The 23,063-nt window shown below is 46.5% G+C and overlaps 2 protein-coding genes across 5 annotated transcripts in view; one reads left to right on the forward strand and one right to left on the reverse strand.

Annotated features, from left to right (window-relative positions):
- Positions 1-111: 111 nt before the first annotated feature.
- Positions 112-2,284, forward strand: LOC108064772 (protein MTO1 homolog, mitochondrial). The gene has a single exon (XM_017152457.3). It carries the CDS (start codon positions 157-159, stop codon positions 2,140-2,142), a length of 1,986 nt encoding a protein of 661 aa, XP_017007946.2. The 5' UTR covers positions 112-156; the 3' UTR covers positions 2,143-2,284.
- Positions 2,285-4,399: 2,115 nt separating this feature from the next.
- px (plexus) overlaps positions 4,400-23,063 on the reverse strand; it is a 71,218-nt gene continuing 52,554 nt past the window's right edge. For 3 of the 4 annotated variants that reach the window (XM_017152458.3, XM_070214165.1, XM_070214166.1), the window contains 2 exons: positions 6,702-7,460; positions 4,400-6,644 (listed from right to left, as the gene is read on the reverse strand). In XM_017152458.3, the coding sequence (XP_017007947.3) occupies positions 4,681-6,644; positions 6,702-7,460 (2,723 nt within the window). In that variant the 3' untranslated portion in view covers positions 4,400-4,680. Of the gene's footprint in view, positions 6,645-6,701; positions 7,461-21,550; positions 22,883-23,063 lie in introns of those variants that run through there. The other variant, XM_070214168.1, reaches the window with a different exon arrangement.

Here is a 23,063-nt window from a genome sequence, read left to right on the forward strand (position 1 = left end):
CTTTTGCAATAATACAAATAATAGTGTTCTTGGTGCATTTAAATTTTGGCGCCCTTCACCGATTAATTGTCTATCGAGTCCTGCTATCGAATCTATCGATTGACTAGCACATGTGTTGTGCAATTCCGATTGTTGTTATTGTTTGTTGTTTCCAAAATGCAGCAGCTGCGAACCGCCGTGCTCCGTGGCCTGGCCAGAAGGATGCACCCCGCATCGAAGAGTGCCCACAGTGCCAGCGCCGAGATCTATGACGTGGTGGTCATCGGAGGCGGACATGCCGGCACAGAGGCCTCGGCGGCAGCCGCTCGCATGGGATCCCGCACCCTGCTGCTCACCCACAAGCTGGAGACCATCGGCGAGATGTCGTGCAATCCCTCGTTCGGCGGCATTGGCAAGGGTCACCTGATGCGCGAGGTGGACGCCCTGGACGGCGTGTGTGCCCGCTGCTGCGATGTGTCGGGAGTTCACTACAAGGTGCTCAACAGGCGGCGCGGACCGGCGGTTTGGGGACCCAGGGCCCAGATCGATCGCCAGCTGTACAAGCAGGCTGTGCAGCGGGAACTGCACAGTACGCCCAACCTGGAGATCCGAGCGGCTGCCGTGGACAACCTTCTGATCGAAGATGAGCAAGATACCCAAACCCGGCGATGTGCCGGAGTTTTGCTAGCCAACGGCGAGGTGGTGCGCAGTCGATCCGTGGTGCTCACCACGGGTACTTTCCTGCGGGCGCACATAAACATCGGACTGGAGATTCGTCCAGCGGGACGGATTGGTGATGCTCCTGCCAAAGCGCTGGGCGAGGCCATCGACAGACTGGGCTTTCGCATGGGCAGGCTGAAGACAGGAACTCCTCCCAGGATAGCAAAGAGCAGTGTGGACGTCTCCCAGCTGCAAAGGCACGATGGTGACGATCCGCCCATGCCGTTCTCCTTCCTCAACAGGGAAGTATGGATTCCTACCAAGGATCAGCTACCCTGCTATCTCACGTACACCACACCAAAGGTCAGCGACATTGTGCGCAACAATCTGCACGTGAATCGCCATGTCACCGAGGAGATAACCGGCCCACGTTACTGTCCTTCGATTGAGTCGAAAATCCTGCGGTTCGGCGCCAAGGTTCATCAGGTCTGGCTGGAGCCAGAGGGTCTGGACAGTCCGCTGGTCTACCCACAGGGCATATCCTGCACGCTGCCCCACGAACAGCAAGTGGAGCTCGTCCATGCCATCCAGGGGCTGGAGAAGGCGGAAGTTGTTCAGCCCGGCTACGGAGTGGAGTACGATTTCATAGATCCCCGCGAGCTTTATCCTACGCTGGAAACGAAACGAGTGCCTGGACTCTTCTTTGCTGGACAGATAAACGGCACCACGGGCTATGAGGAGGCGGCTGCCCAGGGAATCATAGCTGGCGCCAATGCAGCTGGAAAAACCCGCCATGACGACGGAAGGCAACTAACTATTAGTCGCACTGAAGGCTACATTGGCGTGCTGATCGATGACCTTACGTCCTTGGGAACCAACGAACCCTACCGCATGTTCACGAGCCGTGCAGAGTTCCGCTTGTCACTACGCCCGGACAATGCTGATATGCGGCTTACCCAAAAGGGCTACGAGTTTGGTCTAGTATCGCCACAGCGTTACCAGCATTTCCAGCAAACAGAGGAGAGATTACAAGCGGCCTCGAAGTCATTGAGGGGATTAAGGAAACACACTCACTACTGGCGACAGGCGCTCGACTTGCCAAAGGCCAAGGCATCGGTGGAGAAAACTGCCTTCGATATGCTAGGCATTCCGGCGGACAACATCACGGTGGATCAGCTAATCCAGCTTCATCCCAGCGAACTGAGCTGGCTGAGTGGCGAGCGAAACTTGGCCGAAAGACTGAAAATCGAGGCCTTGTACTCGTTCTTTGTCGATGAACAGCAACGGGATGTGGACGATGTCCTGCGGGAGGAGCGCCTGTCCATTCCCGCCGACATTGATTACTTCTCCAAGTCCCTGAGCTTGTCCAACGAGGAAAGACAGAAACTGACGCTCATTCAGCCACAAACTATTGCAGCGGCTAGTAGAATTCAGGGGGTAACTCCTTCGACAATTGTAAGGTTACTGAAGTATGTTAAGAAAGCCGAGGTAGCCCAAGCCTAGTTAAGTTAATGTATAGTTTTGAAAATATTATACATTTTATATAATTTTACCTCAGTACCCTGTTCCCAACCAAAACAAAGTTGCCTATTACATCCTTAAGTAAAGTTTATTTCATAAAATCATAAATGCCTTATGTAAAGTTGCACAATATTGTTTAAATGTTTGTTTCGCATATCGTTTGCCACAGGGTTGAACATTCGAACATATTTATTTTTCTGCGCGATTGTGTTGGCTCAAGTGAGTTGACTATATGCTGTGGTCAAGTGAAAATCTTAGGTAGAAGCGCTTGTCTGTTGAATTTAATTTCTTAATCCGATGGGTAACAGATATAAATCCTCTTAGGACTTTCTGAATTGGCTTTTAAATAAATTTTCGGCCGACCTAAGCGCTTCTCCTTATGTCTATTGCTATTGTTTCGGTAGCTGTGGTATTTGTGAACTTTTGTATTTGGTTTTCGGGTTCGATTGCGTTTCGGTTAGCTTACAGTTTAATGTTTTACACTTTGTATTCTGTTTACACACACAACGAAGATTGAGGGGGAGTTACAGTACATTTAATTTACGATCGATTTGGTTTCTTTTGTTAAGGTTGTATTTGAAACTATTTTGCAGTAGTTGATTAGCTATCGCATGGCATTTGTGGTTACGTTACTAGATGCGCGCCAATCGATTTCAGTTATGTGTGTCATTCAAGAATCTATTACGATTAGTTATTAAAATATATTCATTTTCAGTTTTACTGGTACATACACATAGTTTTGTCAAAAGGAAAAGTCGACTTGCATATGGCGGAATTTGTACGGAATGGTCGAAGCGTTCGGTGTCCATATTTACCTTACTGAATATTAAGGACACCAAACTTTCTGGATCACCATGCTTCGAAAACGAGTGGAATATACATATAGTATCGGGTCTCAAATGAGGCTCATACGCAGTGATTTTTTGAGTTTTGGTTTGGTTTTTAATCTTTTTTTTTATAATATCACAGATTGCTTGAGATTTATGCATTAAAATATATATAAACCGTTACTTCACGTATCGTCGAATGTTAGGCAATCTCAAACACAAAAAAGAAAAACTGGGAGGCAAGATAGAGGGGAAAAGAGTGGAAGTGGGACTGGAAACTATATCTATTCTTTGAGAGTTTGCTTGGTTTTTAGGGTATTGACTACTTACTATAAACATCAATTATAGTGTGGATACAAAGTACTTTTGTTAGTAGAATTGCTCCATTGGCTAGCTTGTGTTTGGATGTGCTTTCTGAAGATTGTGTCGAATGCGTTTCCCGATCTCTGCACTCTGAGTTTAGCGTTTAAAATGCGTTAAATCATAAAAAACAAAAGACAATTAATAAGGGCCAAAGGGTGGCTTACAAAAATTGATTAATTTCGAAAAATAATTTCGGCCTTCACTGTTCACTACTAATTCATTCCAGAATATCTCTCTAGGTTTTTGATTTGATTTGTTATCTAAATTTCAGTTCCGTTTTCCCCACTTTGTATTCGAGTTACATGTTCATACGTTTTCCGTTTTTATTCGTACTCTCCAAATCACAATTATTAGCAATTAGCAATTTAAGAATAAAATATAGCTACCCAGTATGTTTTGTATAATTTCTGTTTCTGTTGTGTATATATAAATTTCTTATTTGAATTTTAGTCTAACTTTACAACTAGCATTAATTTTCTCACGAAGACTACATCCAGAGTTCCATGCAAGTACGTACCTAAAATTCTTATCGATAGGGTTTCATTCAAGAGTAATTATTTTACTTGGAATATGTCACAATAATTTACATTTTATGCAGATACGATTTTTTACACCAATTCAAAATGTCTAATTGTGGTAGAATTGTATTCAACTGGTTGGGTAAACGTTAGATTGTAACACCGAGAACAAACAAATATCTGATATCTGTTATAGAATTTACATGGTATTTTATCCGTTCCTGCCCTTCTCCTTCGGGATCATCCTAGAGCTTCAGGAACTCGTCGAGCATCCGCTTTCGCTGCTGGTGAAGAGCTTGCTCCGACAGCAAGTACATCCCAATGTCGCTGTAGTTTTTCATTAGTTAGTTATTGGAATTGCTGAATAGTTGGTGTCATAAGGCTGCAGCCTCCTCCGCGCTGTTGCTGCGACCCAATCCACCCAGCTGGGGCTTGCTGTCATCTGAAATAAACACCGGATTAACGGCTTTAGTTTGGATGCTTCAGTGAATCACAAAACCAAAGCGAAATAATAAGTATACATAATTCAAATAATTGTAAACAAAAATTATTTATTCAGGCCATTTCTAAAAGTATACATTTAAATAGGGAAATAATAATAATAACTAAGGATTAAAACATTTAGAATTGGATCTAAGCGGCGCTGGCAATACATTACAAATTCTTGTATAAATAAAGATAAAGATGCGTGACTAACAACTAGATTATCGCATAGTTAAATGTTACTGAAGGTAGATGTTAACTAGTTCCGATCCGAGGCGACTTTTCATTAAACTTAAACCTAAGCCCGACCCACTCCCGCCAGGGGATCATCATCTGGTGGGCTCGGCACTGGTGGACACCTCGTCGCTGGTCAGGAGCGGCGCCTTGCCGGCACCGCTGGTGCTGCTGCTGACCACCGGCGGCGGGGTGGTGCCACTGGTGGTGGAGGTCACCCCGCCGGAGGTGGACACCGTGTCCGGTGAGGCGACCGCTGTCTTCGGAGGAGCTGGTGCCGGCGATAGCCTGGCTTGCTGCTTCTCCTCCTCCGCTACGATGTCTGTCTTGTCCGAGTCTAGAATCTTTGGGGTCTCCTCTTGGCATTTACCTGTTGCGGCTGCAGTGGCACTGGCCGCCGGTAGCGAGTTGTTGGTCTCCGACTGCGGACTGGCACTGCGCCGCGAGGAGTTCTCCGGTGAGCTGTCCGGATGGATGGGTTTCTCCATGGCGGCATTTGGCGTCGATGGCTTCTTTTCCAGCGCCACCGGAGGCGGAGAACTCTTAAGGGGATCCTCTTTGCTTTGTTCCTTGCTATCCGCCTGCGATGCTCCATTGGATTCGGCTCCATTCACTTCGTGATTCGCCGGCTGACCACTGCTTGCGTTGGATGGCGCCTGGTTGCTCGAGTTCGAATTTGATCCGGTCAAATCCAAGGTGGCCGGCTCATGGGTCACCGGCGTGGCTGCCTTGTCAATCAGCGCTGATTGCTGAGCTGCCGCCGCCACCGCAGCGGCAATATGATGCCGCATGGCATGTGGGCTACCGCCTGCTCTTCCTCCGTTCGCCGAGGCAGATGGGGTGATGGGGGGCGTAATCTTCGGCGAACTGGGCAGCGACAACGGCTGCTGCTGGTGGGCTGCCGTCGGAGTCATTCCGCTGGCCGCCGCCGCAGCCGCATGCATGGCCGCCAAATGGCCGTGGTGGTAGTAGGAACCCATGCTGGGAATGTGCGAGCTGGAGGTGGTGGTGGTGACACCGCTGGGCATCGAGGTGGGCACCTGATCGGCGCTCAGCTTCACGGCGGCCGTTAGGTTCAAGCTGCTATGCGAGTGCGGTGAGGATGCGGACAAACTGGAGCTGGCCGTCACGGGAATGGAGTTGCTCAGGCCTCCGCCTCCGCCGGCTGACGAGGTGTGCGGTGGCAACTGGTGGGCCAGCGAGGCGGGATGGTGCGGCGACATGTGCGGATGGCTGAGGTTCAGACTGTGCGGATGGGCACTCAGCCCGAGGGCAGCGGCCGAGAAGCCGGGATGCGTGAGCCCAGCAGCACCGGGATGAGCCAGCCCCATGGCCGCCTGCTGCAGGTGATGCTGTAGATTGGGCCCGTGGCCGCCCAGTTGAGGAACTCCCGGCAGCCCGGCCATGCCCAAATTAAGACCCATGGCTCCGTGGGGACTCTGTCGCTGGGCATTCGCCGCCGCTGCGTGGTAGTGCGACATTCCGGGCAGACCATGCAGGGCTCCCGGAGGTCCGCGCAAGCTCATATTCAGATGTGGAATCATGGAGCCCAGCAGATTGCGGTTCAGGGGCGAGTACAACTGATTGGAGTAGTGGTGCGAGGCATTCAGCAGCTGCTGCCTCTCCCGCTCCCTCTCGCGCTCCTCGTCGCGGAGTTTCCGCTCGCGTGCCTCCTTTTCCCGCTGCTCCTTCTCGCGTTGCTCCCGCTCCCGCTCACGCTGCTCCTTCTCCCGCTGCTCCTTCTCCCGCTGCTCCTTTTCACGCTGCTCCCGCAGCTCCCGCTCCTTCTCACGCTGCATTTCCCGCTCGCGCTCCTCCTCCCGCGCTATCCGCGCCCGGTGCTCCTCCTCCAGCTTCATCCGGTCGTGCATAGCCGGCGATATGCCCAACGCGGCGCCGGGCATCATCGAGTACAGGTGGGAGTAGGGCGAGGCCATCTGCGGATACAAGGCGGCCGCATGCGGATGCGAGGGATGGGCGCCGGCGGCGCGGAACAGTTGGTATCGGTGCTCCAGGTAGAGCTGCTCCGTGTACGGCAGACCAGCGGGATTTAGAAAGGCTGTAATGGGTAAGGTGGTCATAATTTGTGCAACAATTATAATCTTTTTCGGCTTACCTGCTGGCGGAATTCCCGGCAGCCCCGCAAAGTGCGAGTAGGCCTCCAGGGGAAAGGCGCCCGCCGGATGCATCAGTCGCTCGTCCGATCTGTATGGCTGGAATCCGCTCCTGGCCAAGAGTTCCGGTTGCAGCGAGGCCGTCTGCGGAGTGTGACTCAGTCGGGCGATCTTCTCCGGCGGCTGCGGCGATGGTGGTGAACGCTTCTTGCTGCTCGCCACTCGATCCTCGCCAGGTCGCTCCGAGCCCACGCGTCCCGCCACCGAGTTAAGAGGTCCCGGACCCCCCGACGACGACGGAGGTGGTGGTCCTCCTGCCCCCGAGGTGGGCACATCCTCCTCCTTGATGTCCGCCTGCTTGGCAAGCGTTCGCAGGGCGGCGGCAAAGGAGCCGCGGCTACTGGCCGAGGCGGCACCAATGGCCCCCGGTGGCAAACCCACTCCGGCGGCCAGCTGTTGCTGCACTGCAGCCGCCACCGCCTGCTGTTGAGCCTGGTGTTGCTGCTGCTGCTGCTGTTGGTGTTGCTGTTGCTGCTGTTGGTGATGCTGCTGCTGCGGCGACGGAGTGCCGATGTGGTTGCTGGGCAGGGCGTGGTTCAGCATGGCGTTGCCGCCGGCGGACGAGGGAACCGGGCTGTTGGCCACCGATGAGCCCGGCAAGCCGCCACCTCCGCCGCCGGGAGGCGTCTGCAGGTGGTGCGGCACGGGAATGTGCGGTGCTGGACTGGTGGCCGGACGCTTTTGACCAGCCTTCGGCGGCACTGCAATGGAAATTGAAAAGTTTTGGTTAGATTCTGTGCATTTGCATTGTAAATATACTTCTAACTCCTTGTTAGGTGTATGAGAATATAGTAATGGTCAATTAAATATAGCTAAAATGTATTTTTTATGAACTTTTTCACAAAAAATAGATGCATGAAGAAAACCTTTTATTAATTCGCAAGAACATATGTGAAATTATAATTACTTTAGGGGAAAATAAATTATAAAATGGTGGAAATATTTAATCTCAATTTGTTTTACATATGTAGCAGTCATATATTTGTTAAGAGTTAAATAAAGAAATAAAATATATGTCTACGTAAAAAGAACGTTTTCCTGTTTTTCCTTAAACATTTTATAAAATTATAATTACTCTAGGGAATATATTTATTTATTTTTCCTGTTTTTCCTTAAACATTTTAGTCATTTTAGTCATCAGTTATATTTTTTTAAGGAGTTAATTAAATAAAAAAACGAAATATTTTTCCACGGAAAAAGAGATCCTATGGTAGAACAAATAATTCAATAAAAACAGTCACCATAAAAACTCTTTGCTAAATGTATTCCGTGTGAGCCCAACAAGAATCGGAGAGACCAGATTATGCGGCCCTCCGTTTCTGTAATTCGACACAACACCAAATGCCCAGAGGATGGGGGCAGATGGCTGGGAAACTGGAAACTGTGTTCGTTCGAATTTCCTCTGCTAATATCTGATTGATGTCCGCGAGTTGTGTGACGGGCAAAAATTGCGCATACGCCTCGTTGCATTTGCGGCAATTTGCATACGTAGGCGACAAGGTGGATCCCCCGACCATCCCACCATTCCACCATCCCATCATCCCATCATCGTCATCAGGAGGAGCAGAAGCCAGGACAAGAGCAGTCACTCGATGGCCAGCAGGTTGACGCTGGTTGAATGCAAATGGCCAAGGCCTGAAACTTGAATTTCGGACATGGTCCACTCAGGCATGCGAATCGAATGGGATGAGGGCGGAGCTCCTCCGGCCACCACCTCCTCTGTCTGCCTCCTTTTCGATGGTAGGTCGGGCACCGACCACTTTTCCTTTGAGGCGGCTCCTCCGCACGGCGCAAATTGCACGCCCAACGAATTTATCGATTCTTGTTACTCGTTTTCGGGTTGCCCGCTCCGAAATTGCTTTCAGATATGACAGCCACACCCCCGAGCCCGCCCCTTTCAGGTCGCCGAACCGGAGGACAGTCCTCCTGTTCCTCCTGCTCCTCCCGATCCTGCAGCAGCAGCACCACCATCTCCGCTCGCATTCAATGCCGAATGGAATTTGCAACGACATCGAGGACAACGATGTTATGAGGCCGGCACGGCATGTATTTTGAAAACCATTTCGCTGGCTGCCTGGCTGGTCCTTTGTGGACCTTAAAGCTGCCCGGTCTCCAATGGAAGCTCGCACTCAAAGTGGGTTTTCCAGGGACGTAAGATAGGTGGTTGGGTGTTAAGCTACATTCTACATACTAGATACTGTTTCGCTTCGAGAGCTGCACATATTTGGGATTTTTGTGAAAATCAACAATTCAAACGAAAATAGAGAAAAACTTTTGTGGCTGGGTAAATATTATCACCTCGGTAGCCTTAGTTCTGCTTTGGATTTTATTTATTTACTCGCTTTCCAGCCAAGTGGAATCTGGTTGCTGCTCCTCGAGAGCTTTTATTAAATGAAGGAAAAATGCAACGAGGAATGCAGCTGCATCACTGGCTTCTCCATCGTCATCATCGTCGTCTTCATCATCATCATCAGCATGCATCAACAGTTTCACCCACTAGAACATCATGATAACGTCTGCTGCATAAGCTCATGGTTTAGAGCGTTTTGTGTCGTTTATGAAAATGGGTTGAGTGCAGCAGGGTATCTGGGGTAGTATGTAGATGGCCTGGACATGGAAATGGAAATGGAAATGGGATGCATGTGCTGCTGCTGCTGCTGCTGCATGTGTATTTACCAAACTAAACCGAAATAATGCCCGAAACTGCAGTACCAACATCGATGTCGACGACTAGAACAATAAAATGCCGACGACTGCGAATGCGAATGAGTTGGGGGGTGCAGGAAAAACCCCCTACCATACCATACTACACTATACCGTACCTAAAAACCCGTAACCCCACCCAACCAACACCCTGTGCAAACCAAACAAAGCTCCTCGATGCCGATGACGATGATGCCAACGTTGACGTGGCTGGCCGTATTTGCCAGTTTGCCCAACTCAGCCTGTGGGCTCTGCGAAAATGGGGTGATGGTAGGGGTTCTATGGAAATTCAGGGGGAGTTTAGTGCCGGGGAAAACTAGAGTCGAGTCCCTCGGCCTCTACCCCTTCCGTTTCCCCCCTCGCCCACTGTGTTGTTTGCCATGAAATGCCTGTTTGTTTGCCTGGGTTTTGTGTACTTCAACATGGTCCCAGACCCCAGACCCCAGATCCCAACCCCAGATCACAGTTCCCATTTCCCGGTTCTAGTTTCTAACCTGACTCAGATGCCACACCCTGCAGCAAGCATACAGGGAGAGATATAGAGAGACTGCTTTCGCATTGAGCGGCGATTTGCTGGCATCAGCGTTATTTGCCGAATTTAATCAGCGCACTGACACGAGAGCACCACAAGACTCGACTCCCGTTGCCATCCGAAGTGCGGATATATGGCATGGCGAGCTTTTATGGCTACAAAAAGAGCCCCTTAAAGCGCTCAGGAATTTGCAATAGTCCGTCACGCGGATTTGGAATTCTGGGCCGATTGGGGATAGCCAGGCGGAACTGAAAGAAGTGAATTCTCTAGGAATTTAATAGAACTGAAAACAATAGGAACTTCAAAATAGTTGAAAACTCCCTATTTCTATTCTCCTCTTTATATTCAATGAGTCGAGTACCTCAACTATCAGATACCCATTACTCAGCTGATGAAAGTGCGAGGGAGATGGAGATATGCAAGCAGCAAAGCGACTGCTTGCACTGCTTTCATTGCTTACAATTCATTATTTGCTCATAACTTTCTAATGAATGGTTCGATTTAAAAAATGTCCTCTACATTCGATAGGTATTAATAAGGACAACCAATTTGCATTTATACTTTTCCAATTATATTTATATTTCTCTTTTTATATTTTTTCTTTAACTATAAGAGTAACGGGTTTAAAAATCTCTATCCTATTCCCTATTCGATTCTTCACTATACAATCCCAAAACATATTTTCTAAGCCTCCACTTAAGAGCTCACTTCAAAATATGATTTGAAAAGACCTTCCGAATATTTGAGTGTAATCCCCTGCCATCGAAATCGTTGCACAGAATTTAGTTCAAACATCAAATCCCATATCCATTGATTTATAACTCATTTATTAGCTGCAATCAGAAGATGGGGAGGGAGTGCTTATTCATTTCAGTTAATTTGGTCAAATGCAAATGTAATTTTGTAAAGTCAATTAAGTGAACCTCTGAGTGCAGACCACCCCGAAAAGCCCTTGACAGCCACATAATGCAAATCATAACTGCCAATAAATTATATGTTGAATAAATTATGCACAGAAACAATGCTCCCTCCACTGCACTCCACTCCATGGACTAATATTCCTGCTACTGCGGCATTTGTCACATTTTGCATTTTGGTTCATTGCAGCAAAATTGGTTTTCTCGCTTGGGTAAATTAAAATGTCACCGATTCCGAGAAAGGCCAAAATGCAAGCACCGCACCGCCAACTGCCCGCACCACCCGATCTCCCAACCTCCTAACCACCCAACCACAAGTGGTCCTCCGTCCACGCCGCCCGCAGCCCATTATTGTACACATAAACACATGTTTCCATCCACATCCTCGTCGCGCCGCCCCTTCCCGTGCCACCCATTATTATGGTAAATTCGTAGCGACTCATTCCGAATTTATGCCATTACCGCCGCCCACAGATCGCAGTCCTTTGACCCCCCCACTTCCTCATCCCGGGAACCCTACACACACACACTCATATATGAAAAGTGGAGTGGACTAGCCGAAACCAACGAACATTCCTTGCCACACAGAAATGTCGCCGGTCGCATGCGATTATTCCACCACAACTAATTACAGTGGCAAACGGAACACAGGACCTCCTCCTGCTCCTCCCCTCCTCTCCGCTTTTCCCCCACCCTGATACATCCTGCTGTGCACCGGTGACGGCGCTCCTGCGACCAGGACATGTTTAGGTCAGCCACAGCACATTCACATGCCGAAGTGCACTCACCCTGGCCATGAATAATTTATTTAATAAATACATTCACAATTAAATCAAATGCGAAAATTGCGGCTGCCCCGCTTCGCCTTTTATTCGGGCATTTTGTTGAATTTTCGATGGGATCCGGGCGAAAAGCGGTTATAATGAGCCAGATGGGAGGGCCAAGTGATAGATAATGAATGTTTGGTGGTCAGAGAAGGGCTTTAGTACCAAAACTGGCATTAGGTTTCATTTTTGGAAATATTATAAAATTGTATGATCTAAAAATAGTTAGCCCTTTAGAAAACATAAAATCTGAATTAAGTATAATTTTAATTCGTAAGGAAACTTAACAGAAATTGTGTTAAAACAATATAATATTTTTACAAATAACTTTAAGGAGAGTTCTTAAGTTTTTAACTGAAGTTTGCCCAAAATAAAACATATTTATTCCATCATATCCAAATTCTTTTTAGTAAGTACCAGAACTAAGCTGACTTTCCATTAAAAGGTTCTAAATATTGAAATTCAAAAATCTAGGAATTTGATTCTAGGCGAGCTCCTTCTTAAATCCTTTTAATTTCCAATTTAGGAAAAGATTAAACTTTAAATAGTCCGACTTGCATATATCGGGTTCGAAAGTCTATTCACCTTGGGCCATATTGAAGTCCTAGCAATAATCACGCATCCCTTAGAAAATCGGAATCTTCGGGCTTAATTTACTTTCGCAATTTGCTCACAGGCCCCGGAGGCGGCGGCATTGGGCCCAACGTGTGGTGCACAAATGAATTATAAATTAAGTTTGATTCCATTTCAGCCTCCTGCCCCATCCTGCTCCATCCTGCACCCTCTGCTCTCCTAGCCGTGCTGTGTTCATGTCCTGCGGCTGCCGTCCTGCTGGCGCACTGCACCAGAGGAGGCCGTCAACTGCTACTGCGGTTTCATATGCAATTATTTGCCGTTGCTCCTCGACAGCTCCTGGATACTGGCACAATGGAAAGCGGATGGGCAGGCGGCTCCGTCGTCCACTCAAGCCGTACAAGTGGCCGGAAGCTGATGCAGGATGAGGAGGAGGAGCAGGAGGTTCAGGGATCAGGAAGAGGAGTCCGGTGCCTGCGAGTTTAGTTAGTTGGCAGCTGTAGCAGCAGCAGCAGCAGCTCATGCATTAATTATTGCTGGTCTGTTGCGGTCGGAGTTTCCCAAAGGAGGTTCAGCCACAAAAGCCTAGCCTGGACACCATGGAAACAGAGGAAAGGAGCTCAGTTTCAGGATGGCGGACGAGTTATTGGTTGAAAGGTAGTAGTAGTAGCAGTAGTTACCCCCTATATGGCAGAGAGAGCGATGTAAATGGCTGCGGTCACGCCTCCATTAAACCGAACAAAACTACCCAACTAGGCGGCCGTGTGTAATATGATTTCGCCCAAAATTCGATGGCTATCGGAGGCGGAGAGTATAGTGTGCTGGCCAAACAATATTATTAAGCAAACAAAGCAACAATAAATATGCATAATAATGCCATGCATCAGCGGGCAGTTGCAGTTTCTGTTCGAACAGCACCAAACAGGCACTTCCAAATATCCTGCATATGTAAATCCTGCTGACGGTGACGCGGATGGCCAAGAATCGAGTTTTATTTTGCAAATTGACAGCAGAACCTTTCTAATTAAGACTCACCTGACTGACTGCCTGCTGAAGCCCATAGTTCGAATATCACAAATATCCGATTTTTTAGTAACCTCACTGTTCGCTAATTATCATTTGTTGGCTTTTTAGATATTCTGCCTTTTGATTTTTCGCTAACTGATGGACTGCTGGAGTCTCTAGTTTGAATTTCACATATATCAGATATTTTAGGAACTTGTTTTCCCGCCAATTATCATTTGAGGGATTTTTCAGATTGTCTGCCTGTTGAATTTTCGCTGACTGACGATGCTGAAGCCCATAGTTCGAATATCAGAAATATCAGATTTTTTAGGAAATGGATTTTTCGCTAATTATATTTTGTATGGCCTTTTTAGATATTCTGCCCTTTGATTTTTCGCTGACTGATGGACAGCTGATATCTCCAGTTTAAATTTCACATATATCAGATTTTTTAGGAACTTGTTTTCCCACTAATTATGCCTTTTGACTTTTCACTGACTGACTGCCTGCTGATGCACTTAGTTCGAATATCACAAATATCAGATTTTGTAGGAACTGAATTTTTCCATAATTATTATTTTTTGGGCTGTGAATATTGAACCGTAAAGCTTTCCTTTACCTATTTTTAGATTGTTACTCTGATTAATGAAGGATAATTGCAGAATCAGCGACTAAGAATTACATCCATGGAATAAAACGTCGATTCGAGTTAGTTTTGTCTTTCCCCCACTTGTTCCCCACTTTTCTCCCTGTGTACCCAGCACAGAGCTCATTTTAATTAATTGGAAAAGCAAAAGCATTTCAGCAATTTTGTCTACAAGACGGCAAATATCGCCTCACAGCATTCCGGCACGCACAGAGTGGTGGTGAAGGTGGTGGAGGTTGGGAAGATGGGTGGCTGAATGGCAGGACATGAAGGTAAACGGCCGGGGCGAAGGCGGCGGAAACGGATACGGAATACGGATACGGCGCAGGATGCAGGAGCCTGCACCGGGCAAGAAAAATGTTTGCAAACTTTTCGGTTCGCATTCGTACACAATTTAAATAGTTCGCAGTCACATTCCGGCCCGAAAGCACACACTACAACCCCCACAGCTCCAGCTCGAGTTCCTGCTCCCTTATGCGGACAATAAACAAGTGCCGGGAATCACGAACACAGAGGAGAATGCCAGCAGGAGCCACTTCCACATCCACCCCCGTTCCCCTGACAGTGCAAGAAATTGTCCTGCCTTCGTCTCCAGCTGGCAGGATCTAGTGGATCCACGGCACAATGTCTGAAGGCATGGCCAGAATGAAGGAATTCCACACTGAAAATTCCCAGCACGCGCGCAAGAAATGCACAACTCCATGGCATTCCAAGTGCAGAACGCATTCAAGGCGGTCATAAATGGAATTTCATCCACACTCTGCTGAAATGAGACTCGCAGGCAAATTGAAGCATTCGCAGTGGCAGGTGCACTTGATCCCACCACATTTAGTTACTCAACTTCGGAACGGAATTATCTTGAGGCACAAATCGCCAGGATTCTTCAGAAAATAAGAAAAAACATAAAATAAAAACACTTCCATTGAAAAGCATTTCCAATTAAATCTCTAAAATCGTTCTGGAAAAGAAGAACTTCGGGGGGGAAGAGACAGGCAGACAGCTCAAGTGCCAGAAATGGCAGCCATATGCCGAGGACATTGCCAAGAAAGGGGCCAGGAAATGAATAAGGATGCATCTACATATGTGATATGTCCGCATGCCACAGTGTGTGTGCGTCTGCAGAAAGGACATGCCTCAAAGGAGACAGAGCAAAGACACTTGACTGCGAGTGTGAGTGATACACATATCCTTGTGCCAAGTCAACTCATTCGAGTTGAGCCCACCTCACGTCCGGGCAAGTCCTTATCCTTTTCCTTCTTCTTTTCCCATTCAGGGGGAGTGTCCTACGAGTATCTCGTTGCTCAAAGGCTCAAGTGTTAAGCGAGCTGGTGTACAGGCCCCAATTAGTCCTTTGCCAGCCTGCGGCACGGATAATACTTACAGTAAACGACATTTGGTCAATGCCAGCTAACTACTTATTGTAGTGCAAACGAAATAGTTCGGGTAACTCACCTGCAATAAAAAGGGAAAAAAAGGAATTAGTTTCGGAAAGAAGAAAAGTATTTAAAAAAAATATATTTAACTATTTAAGCACTGTGTAAATCCTATCGACTTAAAAGCAAATTGAGAAATTGCTTAAGGCTTTCGAAAACATAAGCTTCTTAAATTTGATAGTTGAATTCATTGAAATTAAGTTAAAATAAATTCAATGCTTTGAATAACATTTATTTAAGTAATATTCTGCCTAAGTTAAGTTATTCCAGCTTACATCTTAATAAAAAAAATTAGAAAAAGTGGTTGATATGCACTCAAGTTGAGTTATCGCTGGTTAAATCTGGGGAGCGTAACTGATAAATTAGCATTATCATCATCATAAAAGGGAATTCACTCTGATTAAGTCCCGCAACTAATTCCACTAAGATCTGGCAACTGTTTCACAGGATTTCCGTCGACTTGAATTGGTTTCCCTTTTCACGGCCACACTCAGTCCATTCCCATTCCCATTCCCATACCCATTTCCATTCCCGCAATCTTTTGTGATGCATTGAAATGCCTAATTTCGGTCGTAAGCGATATGAAAATGGGGTTGCAAGCGCCCAAGGGCCCCGCACCAAAGGCAAAGCCATCCCAAACAATCCGGGCAATCCCATTCAGACCAGCAAAGGCGACAACTGACGACGAGCACTTTGTTAATCCCGTATTTATGCGCAATTACGTATTTTTCGCATTAGTCAGCCAAGCAGTCAGCTTTTGGGCGAGTCGAGACGACGGATGGCGGACGGGATTTAGGGATTGAGTTCCAGTCTCAGTCGCAGTCTCCCTTCTAAGGGATGTTGTCCGTTTGTTGCCTTTGTGGGTTCTTGTCCTTTATGGGCCAACCCCCCGCATTTTGCACGCCCGCCCTTTAGCACCCTTGCCCTCGCATTTGATCCTTTTATTTCGCATTTTCCCTTTTTTCCACAGCGTGTTTTGTATTGCTGCCATAGAGCAACCATGTTGTGGCCGCCTTTTCTTGGCTTAGCTGTGTCTTTCGTCCTTCGTCCTCCGTCCTCTGCCTTTGTTGCTCCTTGCTCCCGGCTTCTGTCTTCTGTTTTCTGTTTTCCTCTCTCCTCAATCGTTTGAGGGAAAGGCGTTGCTCGGGTCTCGCCTCCGCCAGCTGTCCCTGTACCGCCCGCCCATCCTGTGCCTGTCTGACCCCCCGTTGGCCTCTCAACCCCCTCCTCCCTTTCATCCTTCGTCCGTCGTCTTGAGTCATTTACTTTTTACTGCCGCATAATATTGTCCCGATTAGCACAAACACAACGTTTTACCACAAAATCATCATCATTAGTGACGCTAACGCAAATGCTCCGGCTCAGTCGCAGGATCTGGTCCTCCGAGCCTTGTTTTCGGCACAGTGGCTCAGGTAGGCATTGCATTTGTATAATTAAAGAAATGTTTTCAAAGGAAAAGAGCAACAGTAAGGTAGTAGCTTATAGGGATTTTTACAAAATAGTAAATATATTTTGTTAAATTGATTTAAAATAGAATTTAATGAGACTTTTTAAAAATCAATGCACAAAATATTACCAAAAAATATGTTAACCCACTTTTGATAATTTATTTTGATATCATACTCATGCTATACCTTTTTAAGTTATAAATCTGTAATTACGTATTATTTCACAATAGATTTTTATTATATCACGTTACTTGTATTTATTTAAGTCCCGATAAACGAGAATCTGCCCACTGTGCCGAGAGGCAACAAAGCAGAAACACGGCAGGAATGGCCAAGGACGTCGGGCAAAGAGGATAAGGAGGCGTCTGGGCAGGGGGCGGGGCCGAAGGCAGCCGTAAAATAAGCAGCAGGCAGAATGGCTGGCAAGGCGTCTATTATGCGAAGGCATCATTTAAGGGGATTATTTTATTTGGGCTCTAAACAATAAAGTGGGTTTATTAAAGGCACGCTCCCCACGCCCGCATGCGTCCCCAGATCTTTAGCCCCCATCCCCCAATCCCCATGCCCCCTTTGTCTGCCTTTATGTGCGAGCTCAGACCAAGGATGAGTGGGGTTTTTGGGAGGTGGCGAAGGACGAAGGATGTCTGTGCACAAAAGATGTTGCGCTATAAAAGTGCAAAAATGTGTTTTTCGCTCTTCACAGTGCCCCGTCCCTCCGGCTCATCCTGCTGCAGGCCGCCCACTCGGCTCCCTCAGCTCCTTTTGCTCCTTTGCTCCTTCATTATTTCCGCTGCTGTTTGTACAGTTGCGCGAAGCGGGCGACGCCTTGCCTTGGCTTTATCCCTTTCTTTTTTCGCCCCTTTTTGTATTCGCCATGGCCCGAGGATCCTTTTTGTGTGTGTGTGCCATGGATTTTAAATTAAGTTTTAATATTCATACTGAGCCGAAGTGAGTCCGCTTTAGCTCGTTCTGCACTTTGCCTTTTTTTCCCCAGGATAAACACTGCAGGACCGCAAACAGCTTCAATTATACAAGAGTTTGAGCAGTCAGCAGTGAGCAGTGAGCGGTAAGTTACTGCTCAACACATTAGCCAGGACTTAGCCGCAGGATGAGCAGGACCAAAAGCGAAACGAAGACGAAATGAAGTGAAAGCTCAGCTGAGCTGAGCGCCTGATAATCGCATTATGAGATGAAAAGCTGATTAGCCGAAAACGAGACTGGCCGGAAATCTCGTTGATTAGAAATCCGGACAATAGAAATTAATTTCTATTAGCGTTAGCAAGGAGCAAACATTTTTCAAAGAAGATGTTCACATATGTTTTACAGAAGTAATTGCTTTCCTTACTTAATTATTAACTATTTTTTAGAAAACTTATAACTTGAGAAGGCCCAAATTCTTCTATACCTTAACATAAATAAATCCAACCATATAATTGTGAAGATTATGAAACTTTGCGACATAATAGCTCACTTACAAACTGTTTGTAGACTTCTGTGTGTAATTAATCATCAGAGATTAGCACTTGCTCGCCTGATTTTCGACACTTACTCCCAATTGCTGGTCTAGAAAGCTCCTTGCAAATTAGATTAGATTGCTTTTAACCAAGGGGAAGGCAAATAATAGCAGACTATTGAAAACTCCTTGGCAGCAACTTCCTCTAACACCAGAATAACCGAAAAGTTTCAAAGAACATTGTGAAGTGAGGCGAAGAAAAGTTTGTGGCGACATATTCTTGGCAGGATGAATGCGGCCGCTTTCCACCCCGGGGCAGAGCAGTGAGGTTAAGCGAAACGAACTCGCACTGATGGGCGGCCGACATGGGTTAAGAGGTTACGGGTCAATGGGGGCGTGCCTGCAGGCCACAAAATGAAAAGTTTCTCGAAAAACTTTCACACAGAGACAGAGAGCAAAGGAAATCTCCATAAGCAAACAAACGATTTTTGGAAAATACTTTTGCCGTATTAAAATTTGTGCTTCATGTCATCCTTTTGCCCTCACATATATATATATATGTATTTCCGACCGAGTGTGTGAGTTTGTGGTTAAGAGTGCTCCTTGAACACAAACACGTCCTGTGGTCCTCCTGATGGTGGGCGTGTCCTTATGCGGCTGGCTTTTTAGTGTCAAAAGCTGTCGCCCTCCCGTGTCTCCAGTGCCACACAAGTGGCCCGGAGTTATATAGAGGAGGACGTACCCGAAAAAGGTGCAGATGTTGTCCTAAATGCTGCCAAACGACAACAGCATGTTAATGACTCTGACCCCTTTGGTCGAGAGAGAGACCCTCAGAAACAGGAGCCGCAGGAGTGGGAGGGGTCGTCCTTTGGGTGCGTCTGGTCACTTCATGTCTTGTCTTGTCTGAGCTGCTTAAGTAATTGGCATACAAATTTACTCACTCAACCAGTACCTCGTCCTTCCCCTTCTCCATCCTCGCCTGCCTTTTCCAATTCCCCGAGGTGGCTCGTTAATGTCTTTCCTTCGTTGGATTGCCCTGTCATTTAGCTGCTCGCCGCCCGGAGTTTGTACATTAATTTCCAATCCCCCGAAAATCCATGTTGCAACACTCAAACTCAAGCGCACAGCTGCCGGGCTGACATTTTAATTGAATGTCTGTGCGTGTGAGCAAGAGATACTTTTATGTGCGGGCTGCCAGATACAGATACAAATTGCTCGAGTGTTTGGGTAATTCTCGAAGTGCGAAGAGTTTATTGTAATCGCTACTTAGTCGGGGGCCCTACTCCTATCCCTATAATTCAGACATTTCCTCGGCTTGTAATGTAGTCCGTATTCCAGCGTTCTGTTTGCTATTTTCATTTTATAGTCTTTACTTAACCGAAACATTTCCTTCGACGGGGGAAAAGATACTGTCGGTGGTAGTGAAACACACACATGTTCCGGCCACACAAATTATTATCGTTCCAATGCGATTTTCAATGCGTTTATTGCCATTGCTGGGCAAATATTGATTTTGGCCCCGAACAAGACACAACACAGACACAGACGATAAGGGATTCCGGGCCAACAATTCGTTTCAACGATTGACATTTAACCAACAAGTCAATTGTGTATTATTTTTGGGAATTAATAATGCGTTTGACAACGTTTATTTGTTCGCCTCTAATTCAATTTGCCACAAAAATAACACAAAAATAAATGCAAAATTAATTTTGTGTTTTGCCCTCTGGGCATCTCTCATGCGGCTTATTTACACTGACTGACAAATGAATTACAAAATGTGTGTGTATTTTTGGCAGGAAAACATGAAACAGGGAAGCAGTCGGCGGGGGAAAGGAAAATCAAATGCATGCACCTTATTTAAAGTTTAATTGACTCTGTTAAGGCTAAGTCCATAATTAAATGAATATTTATGCAAATGCATACGAAAGCAATTCCATGAATATTTTGCTGCTGGAATGCTTCGATTTTCCCCTGCCCCTCCCCCAGGCGATTTTCTTTACACCTCCACTTAAATAAACCATCGAATTCGAAAACGTGTTGGGAGTTCTCGTTCACTCGGTGTGTGGGATTTGTTGTTCGTGAAAGACAATTTACAAGGTGATAATTTTTCCATGGCAGCGCTAAAACAACACCGAAGATCGTTGGAAAAATAAACGGAGGAGGCGAGATCTGCTGCAACAGCTGCCGTGGCAGCCAAAACAAATAACTTTGATCTGGCATTTCCACCATCGGCCATCAGCTGTGCGTGTCGGCAAATTAATCAATTCCGATCGCTTCGTGTTTATGTTTGTTTTCCCGCTCCTAAGTGACGCGATCCCATTTCCCTTTTCGTAATCCTCCCCCCTAAAAAGATCTTTCCTCTCTGTGAGACTCTGGGGACGAGTTTGTTGTTGTGCGTGTTGACATTTAATTGTCGGCCTAGAGCCTCGATGTCAAAATAAATAGTTGAAAATTAAACGAACTTATTGGTTGGGCAACCTCCATCCCGTTTCGTCTTTTACTATTTTTATGGTATTCTATATATTGGTCGGCAGATGGGGAGGTTGAGATATATTCGGAAACACGCACTATTCGAACAGCAGCGACAATTAATGCCAAAGCACTTTTAGCGCTGAAATTGAAATTTTATTGGTGTTCAAGGTGGCGGGGGATTAGGGTCGAGGGGTGGAATTTTGATGGTTTTCGAGAGCTGAAGAGGCGCAGAGCAATTTATGTGTTTGACAACAGTTTTAGTTGTTGATAACTGTGGAAAGTTCTTTATTGCAATGCGGGGCTTTTATGAACATGTTAAGAGCTCCGAGGCATTATAAAATCAAAGATTAAATTCAATAAGGTGTCTACAGATATTATTGTAAGGCAATCGGATATAGAAATATGATTTATACTCATATTTACCCTATTTCTGTACATCGTTATTATATACTTTACTGCTTTCACCTACCATTTAGCCATTTAAGAATTTAATAGATTTAATTTCTGCCTTGCGTGTTTTCTTAAAATTCCAATGGGTTATAGACACGCTAACTGGGTTAAGTAGCGGTTAACTGAATTCAGGTGATATATTTTGAAAGTGCTGTTTAGCACAACCTTATAAGTGTGAACTTTCGGATTTGTATCTACAATTTATCATTTCAGATATAGACTAAAGTCGAACCCCTTGCCTTAAACCACTGTAAAACGATCCTCAGCGAGTGACTGGATCCGAATCCCATTAAGGACGGCAACTTTTTGGAAGGACTTTACCAAGGACTCACCACAAATCGGTATCGGAGCATGGATGCTGGGTAATCCTCTTGGTAGCCATTCCATCATTTATTATGGGCTATAATCCGAACAAGGTGCCACTGGCTGTCTCTCTCGCAGACTTCCACACGCTCTCTCTTTCTTCCGGGGCGTGTGTGTGTGTGCGTGTGTTTTTGTGTGGGTTTTTTAAGTTGCACTCGATTGCACTATGCGTTCGCGTAATCCTGGCTACAGGATCTGAGTCCGGATCCTTTTGTTTTCTCCCCCACTTTTACTTCGATTTATGTTTTTTTTTTGCCTTTGTTCTCGATCCCCTTTTTTGTGTTTTATTTTTTGCTGCTGCGTCGCGGGACAACAAATTGAGTTAATCCAAGGAAACGGAATAATAAAACGGGTAGTTGGGGGCGTGGGGACTTTATAAACGATGCCTCGACCTGCGTGCAAAAGGTTGAGATTTTCGCGAGAAAAGCATTAATGAAAGGAGCGCGAGGAAGAAGAGGCACAAGACGAAGGATGCGGATGCAAGCGGAAGTTGTTTTCTCTACCCGCCGACGCGTTCTCCTTGCTGCTTTCTCCTTTCTCTTCCGCACGCTGCACTCCACTTCACTTCCTTCCTGCTCCTGGCTGGCTTTTCTTTTTCTTTTCTTGCACTGCACCGAAAAATTCGCCGTCGTCTGTTTTTTTTTCTGCTTTTTTGTTATTTCTTTTTCGCTTTCTTAATTTAATATTTACTTTGCACTTTGTTTAACTTTTACTCGAGCGCTTTTCTTTTCATTTTACTTTTCCAATTTAAATTCCACGCCAGAAAACTTTTGCCTTTCGACGAGTGTGGTGGGGGTTTTTTGGGGGTTTTCGGGTGGTTTTGGGGGCGTTCAAACTTTTGCCGCTTTTCGTTTTATTTCGGGTTCAGTGGGGTTAACGCCTGCTACAACTGCACTACCACTGCCACCAAGAAATGCAAATGGGCGAGGGACTTTAGACAGCCAAATTCTGCGGGCGCCCACACAATTCTCACGCCTCAAGTGGCGGTCATAATTACTGCAATCGAAATCGTAATCGCCACTGTAATTGTAATTGTAATTCAATTCGCTCGGCCACCTCCGCACTTAAACACTCAAGACACTGAGACACCCACTCATTCACTCACTCACCAACGCACTGGAATCACAATCACATTCACGAGACTCGAGCACCACGCGCCTTCATTGGCAACCGCTAATCGCGCAATCCAAAAAATGTGCGAATTGGCCAGGAGAGAGAGCAGCTGGCCAGCAGGCCGAGAAACCAAAAGCCGAAGACACGCCACTGGCGACGTTTGCGAAAGGACTAAACGGCCGCCGACCGCTCGACTCCGAAATGGGTAAGACGTCCGCCGCACACTCAACACTCAAACACTCGAACACTCCAACGCCATCGCACTCACACTCGCCTCGCACTCTCGGCATGCTCTTGGGGAGAGCGAAAAGAGAGTGCGTACACTCGAAGAAAATAGGTTAAACTACAAATTTTTTAGGGATTTAAAGA

This window comes from Drosophila takahashii, chromosome 2R, assembly GCF_030179915.1.
Source record: "Drosophila takahashii strain IR98-3 E-12201 chromosome 2R, DtakHiC1v2, whole genome shotgun sequence".
Taxonomy (NCBI): Eukaryota; Metazoa; Arthropoda; class Insecta; order Diptera; family Drosophilidae; genus Drosophila; species Drosophila takahashii.

Bases quoted from the DNA above. Each gene is read 5' to 3' on its own strand.
- LOC108064772 (XM_017152457.3), top strand. From the start codon at position 157: ATGCAGCAGCTGCGAACCGCCGTGCTCCGTGGCCTGGCCAGAAGGATG.